The sequence below is a fragment of the Taudactylus pleione genome, unplaced genomic scaffold (genome assembly GCF_031769625.1).
Source record: "Taudactylus pleione unplaced genomic scaffold, aTauple2 ptg000265l, whole genome shotgun sequence".
NCBI lineage: Eukaryota > Metazoa > Chordata > Amphibia > Anura > Myobatrachidae > Taudactylus > Taudactylus pleione.
Genome location: NW_028284667.1, coordinates 2262791 through 2277774, shown reverse-complemented (window position 1 = coordinate 2277774; position 14984 = coordinate 2262791). Strand labels below are relative to the sequence as shown.

Below are 14984 nucleotides of genomic sequence, written 5' to 3'. Positions count from 1 at the left end.
AATTCAATACATCAGTAAAATATAAAATTTAACCAAAAACAGATTCAATAACATTAAAGAAAGCCTCTTCTGTATCAAAATAATTTCCGAATGGACTCCAACATGGAAATGTATCAACACACCCTCCAACACTGGCATACAAATATTAGACTAGGGAATCTACAAATATGAACATTTTTGAATCATTAAAAATTTATTTTATTTATCTATGTAGTTAATGTGGAGGCTTCTTCTATTTCAATAAACATTTCTCACACGCTTGTAGCACATAGTACTTCAGCCTGAAAACGCTTCTTGTGGGACCCAAGATTAAGTTCTTTATTAAACTCAGTATGCACAGAATGTAATTGCCAGGAAGAATAGACTATCTTCTAAGAAATTCCTCCTAAAATACTTCAATGTTTTTATATAGGACCAGACCACATGGATCAAATTGCCACTTCTATTAAAAATACATACAGATTCAAACAAACTTATTGTTTTGATGGCAGTGACAGGCTAATTACCTAAGGTGGCTATACAGTTTTGTCCATATACATCCTACTTTCTTGTGTGTTAAACAGACCTTCTAGTCATACTATATCGTGGCATGACTCTAGCACCGAGCGTCTTTGTGCGACTTTTTCCCATAAAATGTGTCTTTGTGCAAAGTGATGTGAATAGGATGCACCAGCAGCTTCTGCTGATTATAATGATACATGGCATGCCTAGAGTCTGTGTGCAACAGCCGCTGAAACTGTAACGTAGCATTTCTCATGCAGATACACCCGCAGTCGCACACAGAATATAGGCATGCCGCATATCATTATAAATCAGCAGATTATTAAGATTCTCGGTGCTACAGAGCTGCAAGAAGCTCACGCATTCTGTTTAAGGCGACCTGTAGCGCGCGGAGGTAAGACGTATGTGGACACATCTGTAACTGATGCTTGAACCTGCAAACACTATGTAACATTTACTGTGAATATAATAAAGCTGGCAGCATGTTATAGCTTAAAGGATAATCACAGACTGTAAGCAATATACATGATAAAATTAGTGTTTAATAAAAACATTATTAAAATCACAATAGCAAATGAAAACAAAAAGTCATGCTGTAACTATCATTCACTTGTTCATTTATTTTTTTGCCATTTCAGGAATTTATGTACAGCAGTGCTATGCAAAACTGTGACTTATGACCATTCAGAACCCATGCTTGTCATAAGATGGTTGATGCCTCCTATATAAGAGTGCAATTCTCTGGAATTCTAACTGTTCTTAACATTGGACACCACCGTCTTCTAAGAGTGATTTACAGTGCATCAGGAAAGTATTCACAGCGCTTTACTTTTTCCACATTTTGTTATGTTACAGCCTTATTCCAAAATGGAATAAATTTTTTTTTGTCCTCAAAAATCTACACATAATACCCCATAATGACAACATGTAAAGAGAGATATTTGCAAATTTAATTAAAAAAAATAAAAATAAGAAAATCACAGCCTTTGCCATGAAGCTCAAAATGGAGCTCAGGCGCATCCTGTTTCCTGTGGTAAATTCATTTTTTGGACATGATTTTGAAAGGCATACACCTGTCTATATAAGCTCCCACACTTGACAGTGCATGTCAGAGCACAAACCAAGTCTGTAGACCTCCGAGACAGAATTGTCTTGAGGCACAAATCTGGGGAAGGGTACAGAAAAATATCTGCTGCTTTGAAGGTCCCAATGAGCACAGTGGCCTCCATCATCCGTAAAAGGAAGAAGTTCGAAACTCTTCAGTGACACGAAATACACTCAGTGACACGGACCAATACAGATGGTGATAAATCTGGAGAGAATAGGTAGATTTGAGTTTCATCCACATACAGATGGTACTGAAATCCAAAAGAGCAGATTAATTTGCCAAGAGAGGTGGTATACATTGAGAATAGCAAAGGACCTAAGACAGAGCCTTGTGATACTCCAACTGATAGAGGTAGCGAAGAGGAGGCAGAATCCAAAAAACAAACAGAAAGAGCGATGAGATAGGTAGGAAGAGAACCAAGAAAGAGCTGTGTCCTTAAGACCTAGGGATTGTAGTGTTTGTTTGAGAAGAGAGTGGTCAACAGTGTCAAAAGCAGCAGAGAGATCTAGAAGAATTAGGAGTGAGTAATGGCCTTTAGCCTTGGCAGTGACCAGATCATTTACTACCTTAGTCAGTGCTGTCTCTGTGGAGTGTTGGGAATGAAAGCTGGACTGAAGTGGGTCCAATAAGTTGTGGGTGTTAAGAAAGTGTGTGAGGCGAGTGTAGACAAGTCTCTCCAGTAGCTTAGAGGGGCATAGGAGCTGTGAGATAGGACGGTAATTTGAGTGTTAGGGTCAGAATTTTGTTTTTTCAGAATGGGAGTAATCACTGCATGCTTGAACAGTGGTTGCCAGGAGAGAGAGAGAGAGAGAGAGAGAGAGAGAGAGAGAGAGAGAGAGAGAGATTACAGATTTTAGTTAGGGTTGGGATGAGCACTGGAGACAGAGCTTTAATGATTTGAGAGAGTAGAATAGGATCTAGAGGAGAGGTAATAGAGTAGGAGGATGAGAAGAGTGTAGATACTTAATCTTCGGTTGTGAGGTCAAATGAAGAAAATGTGCCAGAAGGTTCAGGTAGGGAATTGAGCAGGTCCCTAGCTGAGGAAGAACATACCATTTCATTTTGGATATTATCAATCTTGTCCTTAAAATAAAAAGCAAGATCATGTGCACAGATAGTTGCAGGTGGCTTGGGTGAGGGATGGGTAAGAAGCAGTTTAAATGTATTAAAAGTCACTTGGTGTTAGAGGCAGAGATAAGAGATTGGAAATATGTTTGTTTGGCTGTGTCCAGAGCAGTATGATAAGAGTTGTAGATAGTCTTAAATGTGAGGAAGTCACATGGAGTACGAGACTTTCGCCACTGACGTTCTACTTTACGTGAGAGTTTTTGTAGATGCCTTGTTAAGTTAGAATGTCACGGTTGACGTCTAAGTCTACGTGGTGTGTGATGGGTAGCTGGAGCTACTTCGAGGGCTTTTTCTAGAATCTGATTTAGGTGTGATGCAGCAGTTTCAGGAGAAGTGAATGTAGAAATTGGTGAGTCGTTGTTGTAGAGAGGTGGATCGTTGTATATATGCACGCTGACAACTAGTAGTAAAGCAAGACTATATGCATGCTGACAACTAGTAGTAAACCTTGAAGAAGGCCCGATTGGCCGAAATGCATTGTCACATGATTTGGCACCCACACGCTGATCAACAGGGATATCGTACTGATGCACAGTTCCACACTGCTGCTGCCGCTGGAGACAGGATCCCTCCTTCTGACATAGGACAGCCTGAGACATCCGGACGCTAGCCCCCGCTCGTGATACCGTCGGAGAGACGGAAACCACCGGGCGAGTGCGGCTGCACCAACGTGTGGATCGCGGGAATTTACCACTCCGTCTCACCTCCGGACTGCCACCAGCAGGACTTAATATTTGCTGAAGACTTCGACGGGTAAGCCTCCCACGCGGGACGCCGCGGTGACACAGGCATACCCCTCATTATACTGTCACATTGTTTCACAGCAGATTGGATTTTAGGAGACGTATGGTTCACATACGGATAGGAACCTAGATGTTAGGTTCCTAACACACAGCGGGGTGTATACAATAGGACTCCAGAGGTGTTAATCACCCAATACAATTTTTTTCATAAACTAAGATACATCCCTCACCCCATTTTATCCTATTGATCCATAACATCATTGACTATTATTCATCTCTAGGTGACGTATATAATTACGGAAGGTAACCCCCTCAAAGGGCACACCTATCACCTTTATCCCATTGCTGGACATTTCAAAGGTTACAGTGGATACGTAGTTCATTCATTTTTGAGGTCACTACGGATAGAGACACCCTAAAGGAGTCTCTAATTTTCCCACATAACCATCTGCAACCATTATTTTTATAGCTACTATTAACAGCACAATATTGTGTCTCCCATATTAAACATAATTATATTGATACTGCTTGCCATTTCTTCATCATTGGTATTAATATATTTATAGATTGTTATAGAGAATAGTTTAGTTACACAGCTACATTGTAATACTATTTATATTACAGTTAGGTGAGCGCATAATACAACACTTTTTTCCTAGTAGTAAACCAGGAATATATGCACACTGCCAACTAGTAGTAAACCAGGAATATATGCACACTGATGATTACTAGTAGTAAGCCAGTAAAATATGCACCCTGATGACTAGTAGTAAACGAGGAATATATGCACGCTGACAACTAGTAGTAAACTAGGACTATATGCACACTGATGACTAGTAGTAAACCAAGAATATATGTACACTAATGACTAGTAGTAAACAAGCTGACTGCTGACTAGTAAACCAGGAATATATGCACGCTGATGACTAGTAGTAAACTAGGAATATATGCAAGCTGACATGTAGTAAACCAGGACTATATGCACACTGATGACTAGTAGTAAACCAAGAATATATGCGGAATCGGTATGATATCCCGGCTGCCGCATGGCCGGGAGTTCGAATCCCGGGAAGCCCGACAAACCAGCAGAGCCCGGCAGCGGAAGCCCGACAGCGCTGGATATCCCGATAGTCCTAAGGTAAGTATCTACTAACCTAACCCCCTAACCCTCCTTAGGGGTGCCTAACCCTAACCTCCCACCCAAGTGCCTAACCCTAATCCCCGCTTCCTAAACCTAAGTCCCCGCCGGGGGTGCCTAACCCTAACCCTCTCTCCCCCTAGCCTAACCCTAACCCTCCCGGGGGGGTGCCTAACCCTAAGTCCCTCCCGGGGGGAATATATGCACGCTGATGACTAGTAGTAAACCAGGAATATATGCACGCTGATGACTAGTAGTATACCAGGAATACAGTATATGCTGCACATATATATGCATTTGTCATGTATGGTTAAGCAATGTACACTCAATTTACTTTTTCAACTCTGCATCAGACCTAGTAGATTTATCTAAATTAAGTGGTGTATTTCCTGGCACCCTCTATGCTCCATCAACCCATACAAACAGGCTAAAATTCTTGTCTGAGCCTACCGATATATAGATAGAGATATGACAATCCGATATTTTCAATAATCTAGCTAAGTATTATTTAGTAAATATACGTAAAAATTTATAATATTTTGCTATTGCTTAACAATCTAAGAAATACTGTGCATTCCTGGCTAGGCTAGAAAGGTAAATGACCACTCATTTCATGCAAAGTTACAGTAGGTACCTTTTACTCAGTACATTGTAACTTTTACTCAGTATTTTAATATTAATATTTAATAGATAAGCACAAAGTAATGTATGCATATTTGTTCTTCTGGCACCTCTTACACAAAGTCAATTCAAACACACGGGGAACTATTCTTGTTGCAAAACTAGCAGCTATTGTTAAAAGGTTTCTTATCAACTGTTTGCCCAATGTTAATAAATGAATAATACTTTATTTTCTGTTATTATGCCACTTTCCAGGAACTGCTATGCAGTTCCACCAAAGAGGTCAGTGGCCCTTTATTATATTCAGTAGAACAGTGGTTCTCAAACTCAGTCCTCAGGACCCCACACAGGTCACTTTTTCCAGGTCACCCAGCAGGTGCACAGGTGTAGTCATTACGAACAGATTTTAGACAATTGAAAGGTGGAGCTAATTATTTCACTTGTAATTCTGTGAGGAAATTTGGAAAACATGCACTGTTTGGGGTCCTGAGGAGCGCATTTGAGAACCTGTGCAGTAGATTGAGTAGCTTTCCAAATGGTGTATTTTGCTGAGCTTTTGCAAAATGGCATCTCATTTGAAAAAAATTGCATTAACATTTCAAGTAGCCCTGTCTAATGGGGCATACACACTAAATGATAAAAGTGAACGATAGTTTAACGATATATATCGTTCATATCGTCCAGTGTGTTTGCACCAAACGACCAATGAGCGCTTCCGCGGGTCGTTAACGAAGTTTGATGTCGTGCAAACATGCAGGCCAATCTGATGATATTGTCAGAATGTGCCTCTACAGGGATGTGGCAGGATGATGTCACTGAATATCATTAACGATATCGCTCAGTGTGTACACCCAATATCTTTCACCAATATCTTTCAGCACATCGTCTAGTGTGAATGCCTCCTATGTGTATGACTTATTTATTAGAATAAAAACAAGATTTTTTTTTCTACCTACACCTGGTGTGTGTGCATGATTTATTTTTTTGTACTGGCAGGTATAATCAAAATAATGCCATTTCCTAAAAATTATAAATTCTTTTAAATAGAAACAAGGTATAAACTTTGCTGGGTCTGCACAGAAAAATGACTATATCAGCCAAAAGGGATCAGCACGGGGGCAAACACATCTTCACTTCTGAAATAGTAGAGGGTGAAAATTGCAGCTGACAGTGTATTGGAGTAAGAGGCAATGATAACTTGTACTCTCTTCCTAACTTCCACTACAACTACTGTATTCTAGACAGATTCATTAACCAAAGCTCTAGGGCTTGCTTAACCACCAAAGATAATACTGCAGAAAGATATACAAATGTAAAAAAAATAATAGTATATAATCATATAAACAGTTAAGGTATTTTAAATTACTTCAATGATAAGACTAAGGTCACTTATTTCAACTTACAATCCTTCTCGACTGCCATCAATCAGAGCTTGAAACAATGGTTTGTTGTGAGGTATTGTCTGCAGAATATTCCCATCGCCAGTCACATAGCCAATAGCCCACTGTCCCAGTCTTGTGCAACTTAATCTAAAAATGTAACTGAAATAAAAAAAAGTTGCATATGTCTAAAAATTTTATGCTTAAACAATCCAAAAATTCTATGCATCATATACGGTGTTCTCCCCTCGCTATATTTCTCGGGTGGTCTGTCTGGCTAAATTCCCCTGCTGCCCTAGCCCAAAATCGTGCTGCACTGACAGCTCACATAGAAACATCAGTGCAGCAAACTTATCGCCCGCCTGACTGTGCGGTTCACTGTTTGCAACCGACCTCACCAGCAGAAGAGACCCTGCACCACCCCTTGCCACCTCGCAATGCCACCTGGCATTAAAAAAAATTTAAGGGAAGGACACTGAAACTAATGGTGCATACACCCGGTCGGATTTTTATTCAGATCTGAAAGATAACTATTTAAAAAAGTCGTTCAATCGTTCATATCTGAAGGAAAATCTGACATATCTGACTTGTCTGAACGATGAACGATGCGCGTTCCCAATAGTCAGATAACGATATCTGACATCTGATGTGTTTGCAGTCAGATTTTTACGATTCCATTCATTTTAATGCAGTCAAAAATCGTTTGAACGATTTGACCAACGATTTGAACTACAATCGTTCATCTGACCGTGTGTGTATGCACCTTAAGAAACGTAACATAAAATGAGACATGGTAACTTATAATGAACAAGATAACAAACATACCAGTTTATAAGCTGCAGGTTGATAAAATTCTTACTCATGAAAATAATGCTTACCTTCCTGGTTTAGTGTTGTACTTCTGTAAACGAGCCTTGACTTCATCATATGTTAAAAATGCCATATAACCAGGGTGAGTCACTGCTAAAAAGTTCCAGTTCCTTAATATAGAGCTCCAGGGCTGAAGAACGGAGAAGAGGCACAAATTGGTGTTAATTAACTGACCAACAATACAGCAAACCATTTAAGTGCTTGCTGCTGAAAAGACTTATTGTGCGGTAAAAGCTTATAAAATGCAGGAATTTCACCATCTACAGTAATTCACTGAAAAATGTCACATTTATTTAAATTATAAGACAAAATGTTTTAATTATGCTCAGGTATTCATTTATCATGCTACTGAATCGTTGAAATGATTTCTAGAAAAACTAAAAATCAATATAATTTTTTACATGTCTTCAAGTGTGCATCTGAGATGACATTTCGGTTGTGGTGATAACACTATGACATTTAATTAATTTAAATAACATGTTTTGAGGGAGCTACAAAAAAATAATTTTAGGACAATGTTTATTCAGTTCAGAGACGCAATGATGCCTAAAGACTGGGAAACTTAAGCACCATACACAAATACGGTTGCAAATTAAACACTGTATCATCATAATAGTTTATTTTCTAAAGCACCTAAAGTTCCACAGTGAATGTCAGTTAAAAAACAATTAAAACAGAACAAATCACATGAGAACTGCTGAGCGTCAAGACAGGACGTTTATGTATTCTCAGTGCAGATATTATAATTTTTTGGCACAGTACAGAGTATGTGAAAATCATACAGATCATTTACCGATCATACAGTTACAAATTGCACAAAGGATGGACAGTAAACGGGCTGAGGTGGGGGAGACAGACAAGATATATAAGGTTCAGACAGCCTATCCCATAAGAGATTACAGGCAAAAACATTTTTACAAGAGAAAACAATGTAGTTAAATACAGAAAAATTATTTTTTTATTTTCAAAAACTTTTTTTTTCCCCCATCTACATTCACAAAGGGGGTAAAAATTCTAGAAAACTGGTTGAGTATAGGTTATGCATAACATTAAACTGTTGCTTTTCTACAATAGCAGGAGGTGCACTAACAACCAACATTAAGGGGTAAAATTGCTGAGTAATGAGTTTTTCAAAACCCATAATTTTTGCAAATTTTGTCTGGATTCTTTAAAAGGGCAATGATAGTTAATGCAAAAGCAGGCTTGTTCTGCAATAAATATTATTTACCATTTTAAATCTGTCAAGTAAAATCTGCAAAAATTGTGTTTTTTTATTTATTTTTTTTAAATCCACTGCTTAGTAAATATGAGTACCCCTAAGGCAGTTAAATAACCTGGTTCTTGCATCAACATAAGCACCAAATGTTGTAATTTATCACCACTACTACACTGGTTGCAGTAAAGAAAACACATGGTAGTAATAAATGGAACATAGGCAGGCAAAAGTTATTAGTAGTGTACCACTGGAATCAGAGTTAACCCGAATCAGTTTATTAATGAAAATAGTAAGGTTTATGCACATGACTCTAAGCTACATACAGTTATAAATGCCGAGCAGTATAGTGATAAAATGGCACACAGATTTCACATGGCAGTTGACTGTAGGGTTATACACTTTGGATGTATTAAGAACTCTGCAATGTGCACAGTACACAGATTACAGTTGGTGAAGTGGCAGTGTGTCTGAGAGCAAATACAAAATAGGAAAAACTGCGCTAATATACATGCAAAAATGAATTAATTTATTAATAAAAATAAAAAAAAATAAAAAATGAATAGTTGTCAACAATTATACATATATGCAGATGAGTGGTAAATGGAATAGTGAACCACTAGAATTACCACAAAGGTATCTGAGAATGTGATATCAACAATATTTGGTATAAAATACATATAAAAAATATATATTGACAATAAAAAGCACGTAGTACACAATATGTGTATCTATATTAAATAGATTCACTAATAATAGATGATGCAAATATTGCTATATAAAAATTATTAAGCAACAACCATTGTGTAACAAGAGTTCAGTAACATCAATATGAAGTGTTTGGCCACTTGATTGTTGATAGCTTGTTAATAATTTGTTGCAACACTGTAACCGCAAGCCTGCAGTAAAGATATCCTTTTTTAAGTGTCCACAATAATATGTTGTCTGTGGTTTATATTTGTAGAGAGGTGGTAGGTAAATAGCAAAAGTTAAGAGTATCACCCCGTCGGGCGCATAATGTAGAAATAAGCTTTAGAACACTAACCAACCTCAAAGTCACAGACGGCAGTTGATGTGAGCCGCGCGGCTCTGTCCGGCTGTACGGTAGAGACTGTTAGCCAGAGAGGAAGGCAGCCTCCGTGTCTCGCGGCTGTACGGGTCGGATAGTAAAGCTCTCTGTCAGGCTGCAGGTGAAGTGGTAAGTACTGATGATCAGGCGCGGAGAGGATACAGGAAGTGTTTGATGGATGGATAAGCGGGGCCGCGTCTTATCAAAACCTCTCTATGCCGATGCCTTGTCTGATCTCTCCACATCAAAAGTAATGGCTGCGGACACTGGCACATGCAGGAGCTGGTTACAGGGCAAAACAATGGTAGTGGATACGGGCAGCTAGGCGTTTCATCCTGTCTCGGGACTTTTTCAAGCTTAATGCCCATACCAGAGAATCCCTCCCTTATAAAGGAAGCTTTGTAAAGTACTTCAAGTATTAGTAGAAACAGGTGTATTAACCATGTGCTGTTTCATTAGTAGGTCTATTTTAGTTCACATAGAGAAATCTTACTTAAGTAAATATACCTGGATATTTCTATAGACAAAACAGAGACGGAGATAGTCATATCAATAGCATAATATAACAACAAAAATACCAATATATGTATATCAATGAAAATAATTAATAACCAATAACTCTAGACGTATAAAAAATATATATGTATATATATATTTAGGTCGGACACATTAATTATACTTGACTAATGGATATAGGAGCAACCTAATATTATATGAACAAGAATATTCCAAATAGAGATGAAATATATATATACCATGAATATACACATATACATACATGTATATACATATATATATATATATATATACGCATATACACACACATACACATAAACACACATACATAGGGAATGAATAGTAAACACTTAAGTGAATATATTGTGGGTATACATAATAACGTATATCCATATAGTGTATGAATCTCTCTAAATGTATAAGCACATATAAACATATAAATGACATATATAAACATAAAAAACCTATTATTCTAAATATATCAATACGAAAATATAAAATAATTATATATATTTAATGAGGATAAATATATTCTCTAATAAAAATATATAACGATATAAATACATCATAATAAACAGGAATATTATGAATAAATAGTAAATAAATAGGTAACCATTATTAGCATTCACTGGTGGGATATAGATAAATAAAAACAGAAAATTAAAGGCAGATGGAGTAGGAAGAGAGAGAAAAGGGAAAGAAAACATGGGAGGCGGTAGGTGGACACAGCAGGAATCCACTGACCAGACAGTACATGTGGATACCAAGCGGTGACCACCAACCGCGTCCCAATTTATATATACGATCTCTTTGTAGACAGAGGTACTTTTTTTCTAAAAAACAAAAGACTACTTAATAATGAAGAACTCTTAGAACCTATATTGCTGGATGCTGATGACATGGAATGTCTCTCTATATTACAAACACTTGAAGAAGAAGCCAATAAACCAACTAGTTTGGAGGATATGGCTTTATTTGATATAAATCATCATATAGATCCTTTAAAGTCAAATGGGAGAAACTATAAAAAGAAATCTCAGTTTTTCCCATTGAACCATAAAAGTCCAACGATACAATTGTTTTATAAAAACACCTTGAAAGAATTTCAAATGCTTTGCAATAAAAATCCCCATTTAGATCTGGGGAAGAAAAATCTTACTCCTGTCGAAAGACAGGCCCTGAGGGCTCTCCAGGATGACGATTCCATCATCATCAGAGCTGCAGATAAGGGGGGTGGAGTCGTTATCCTGGATAGACTGGACTATATGAAGGAGGCTTTTAGACAGTTGCATGATTGCAAATATTACAAAATATTACCAGATGATCCTACTATTAAATTTAAATTGGAATTACATGAACTTCTTACTAGTGCCTTGATGGATAGGGTGATTTCCAAAGATGAATTGAACTTTTTATTTATACATTACCCTGTCACCCCTATATTTTATTATTTACCTAAGATTCACAAATCCCTCACTACACCTCCCGGTCGCCCTATTATTTCAGGTATTAATTCTCTCACATCTAATTTATCACTTTATGTAGATCACTTTCTTCAGGATTACGTTGTCTCTCTGAGATCGCATATCAGAGACACCATACATCTTTTGAAATTACTAGAAAACATACACTGGCGTCCGGGTTATGGGTTTCTCACCCTGGACGTACAGTCACTGTATAGTAACATCCCACATAAGGGAGGCATTTTAGCCATAGAAAATACTCTTAAAAAAGATGCTGCGGTACCAGAGAGACAACGTAATTTTATTTTGGATTCGATACATTCTATATTAACGCACAATTATTTTCTGTTTGACTCCACCTTCTTTCTTCAAATACTCGGAACCGCCATGGGAACCAGGTTCGCCCCGAGCTTTGCCAATTTATATATGGGCGCATTCGAAGACCATTATGTCTGGAGTGGACCGTTCGGGGTGAGCCTGGTTTTCTATGGCAGGTATATTGATGACCTGATTTTTATTTGAGATGGGGATCATGATTCTGTTATAGCATTCACTAATTATTTAAATTCCAACACTATGAATCTTCACTGCACTTCCACCTTTAGTTACACTTTGGTTGATTTTTTGGACGTCACCCTCTCCATTGAGGATAACAGGATTATTTCCACTTTATTTACGAAAACAGTTGATTGCTGTTCATATTTACATTATAAAAGTAGTCATCATCGCCCCTGGATTAATAACATTCCAAAAAGCCAGATGGGCCGTATTGTTAGGAATTGTACAAGAGATATAGATTTTGAACTTCATGCTAAAAAACTAGAAGCCAGTTTTATAGACAGAGGCTATCCTTTAACTTTAATTAATGAAGCTAAAACACATGCTATAGAAAAAAGAAAGACTATAAATAGGCCCACCGCTGTTAATAATGAAAACCTTGAGAATATTGGAGGCAGTAAAGATGCCTCTCCTGAAAATACAAAAATTGATCCATCTCTTTTGTTCATCTCACAATTTAACAATAAATCTAGACAAATTCGATCAATTATTAATAAAAATTATAAGTTATTATTTAATGATTCAATTCTATCTCAATGTATTAAATCTTCACCTACAATTGTATTTAAGAAAAACAGAAACCTTGATAGTTTTCTAGCACCTAGCATGATTAAACCGTTACCATCGATTCAAGAAGTAAATTCCACTTGGCTCCCTAATAGACCTATGGGCTGTTATCGCTGCAATAGACCAAGATGCCTGACGTGTGGTTATATCAAAAATAAAACAAAAACCTTCTTCTCAATAACAAATAATTCTGAACACATTATAAAAGATTTAATCAATTGTCAATCAGAATACACTGTATATTTGCTTAATTGTACATGTCCTAAACAATACATTGGACGTACTACAAGACCTCTAAAGGAGAGATTTAGGGAACATCTGACTAATATAATTAAAGGATTGATGACACAGTGTTTCTCGTCACTTTGTAGAATGTCATAATAAAGATCCACAAGGAATCTCTATTATAGGAATACAAACTGTAAAATACACTTTAAGAGGCGGTGACCGTTTTAAAAAACTCTGTCAGGCAGAATTAGAATGGATATTTAAACTCCAGACACTGGTCCCTGACGGGTTGAATGAAGCTCTGGAATTTCTTGATTAAATTGGGACGTGGTTGGTGGTCACCGCTTGGTATCCACATGTACTGTCTGGTCAGTGGATTCCTGCTGTGTCCACCTACCGCCTCCCATGTTTTCTTTCACTTTTCTCTCTCTTCCTACTCCATCTGCCTTCAATTTTCTGTTTTTATTTATCTATATCCCACCAGTGAATGCTAATAATGGTTACCTATTTATTTACTATTTATTCATAATATTCCTGAACATTGTGATGTATTTATATCGTTATATATTTTTATTAGAGAATATATTTATCCTCATTAAATATATATAATTATTTTATGTTTTCGTATTGATATATTTAGAATAATAGTTTTTTTATGTTTATATATGTCATTTATATGTTTATATGTGCTTATACATTTAGAGATTCATACACTATATGGATATACGTTATTATGTATACCCACAATATATTCACTTAAGTGTTTACTATTCATTCCCTATGTATGTGTGTTTATGTGTATGTGTGTGTATATGCGTTTATATATATGTATATACATGTATGTATATGCGTATATTCATGGTATATATATATTTCATCTCTATTTGGAATATTCTTGTTCATATAATATTAGGTTGCTCCTATATCCATTAGTCAAGTATAATTAATGTGTCCGACCTAAATATATATATATATATATATACACATATACATTTTTTATACGTCTAGAGTTATTGGTTATTAATTATTTTGATTGATATACATATATTGATATTTTTGTTGTTATATTATGCTATTGATATGACTATCTCCGTCTCTGTTTTGTCTATAGAAATATCCAGGTATATTTACTTAAGTAAGATTTCTCCTTATATGAACTAAAATAGACCTACTAATGAGACAGCACATGGTTAATACACCTGTTTCTACTAATGCTTGAAGTACTTTACAAAGCTCCCTTTATAAGGGAGGGATTGTCTGGTATGGGCATTAAGCTTGAAACAGTCCCGAGACGGGATGAAACGCGTAGCTGCCCGTATCCACTACCATTGTTTTGCCCTGTAACCAGCTCCTGCATGTGCCAATGCCCGCAGCCATTACTTTTGATGTGGAGAGATCAGACAAGGCATCGGCATAGAGAGGTTTTGATGAGACGCGGCCGCGCTTATCCATCCAACACTTCCTGTATCCTCTCCGGGCCTGATCATCAGTACTTACCACTTCACCTGCAGCTGACAGAGAGCTTTACTATCCAACCTGTACAGCCGCGAGACACGGAGGCTGCCTTCCTCTCCGGCTAACAGTCTCCACTGTACAGCCGGACAGAGAGCCGCGCGGCTCACATCAACTGCCGTCTGTGACTTTGAGGTTGGTTAGTGTTCTAAAGCTTATTTCTACATTATGCGCCCGACGGGGTGATACTCTTAACTTTTGCTATTTACCTACCACCTCTCTACAAATATAAACCACAGACAACATATTATTGTGGACACTTAAAAAAGGATATCTTTACTGCAGGCTTGCGGTTACAGTGTTGCAACAAATTATTAACAAGCTATCAACAATCAAGTGGCCAAACACTTCATATTGATGTTACTGAACT

The 14984-nt window shown here is 37.2% G+C and overlaps 1 protein-coding gene across 1 annotated transcript in view; it reads right to left on the bottom strand.

Moving 5' to 3' along the window:
- The window catches only part of CBLB (Cbl proto-oncogene B), a 209788-nt gene that overhangs the window by 87767 nt on the left and 107037 nt on the right, over nucleotides 1-14984 (bottom strand). Inside the window, exons 5-6 of the mRNA XM_088481111.1 lie at nucleotides 7497-7618; nucleotides 6643-6780 (exon numbers count right to left, since the gene is read on the bottom strand). Coding sequence (XP_088337237.1) covers nucleotides 6643-6780; nucleotides 7497-7618 — 260 coding nt within the window. The remainder of the gene's footprint in view (nucleotides 1-6642; nucleotides 6781-7496; nucleotides 7619-14984) is intronic.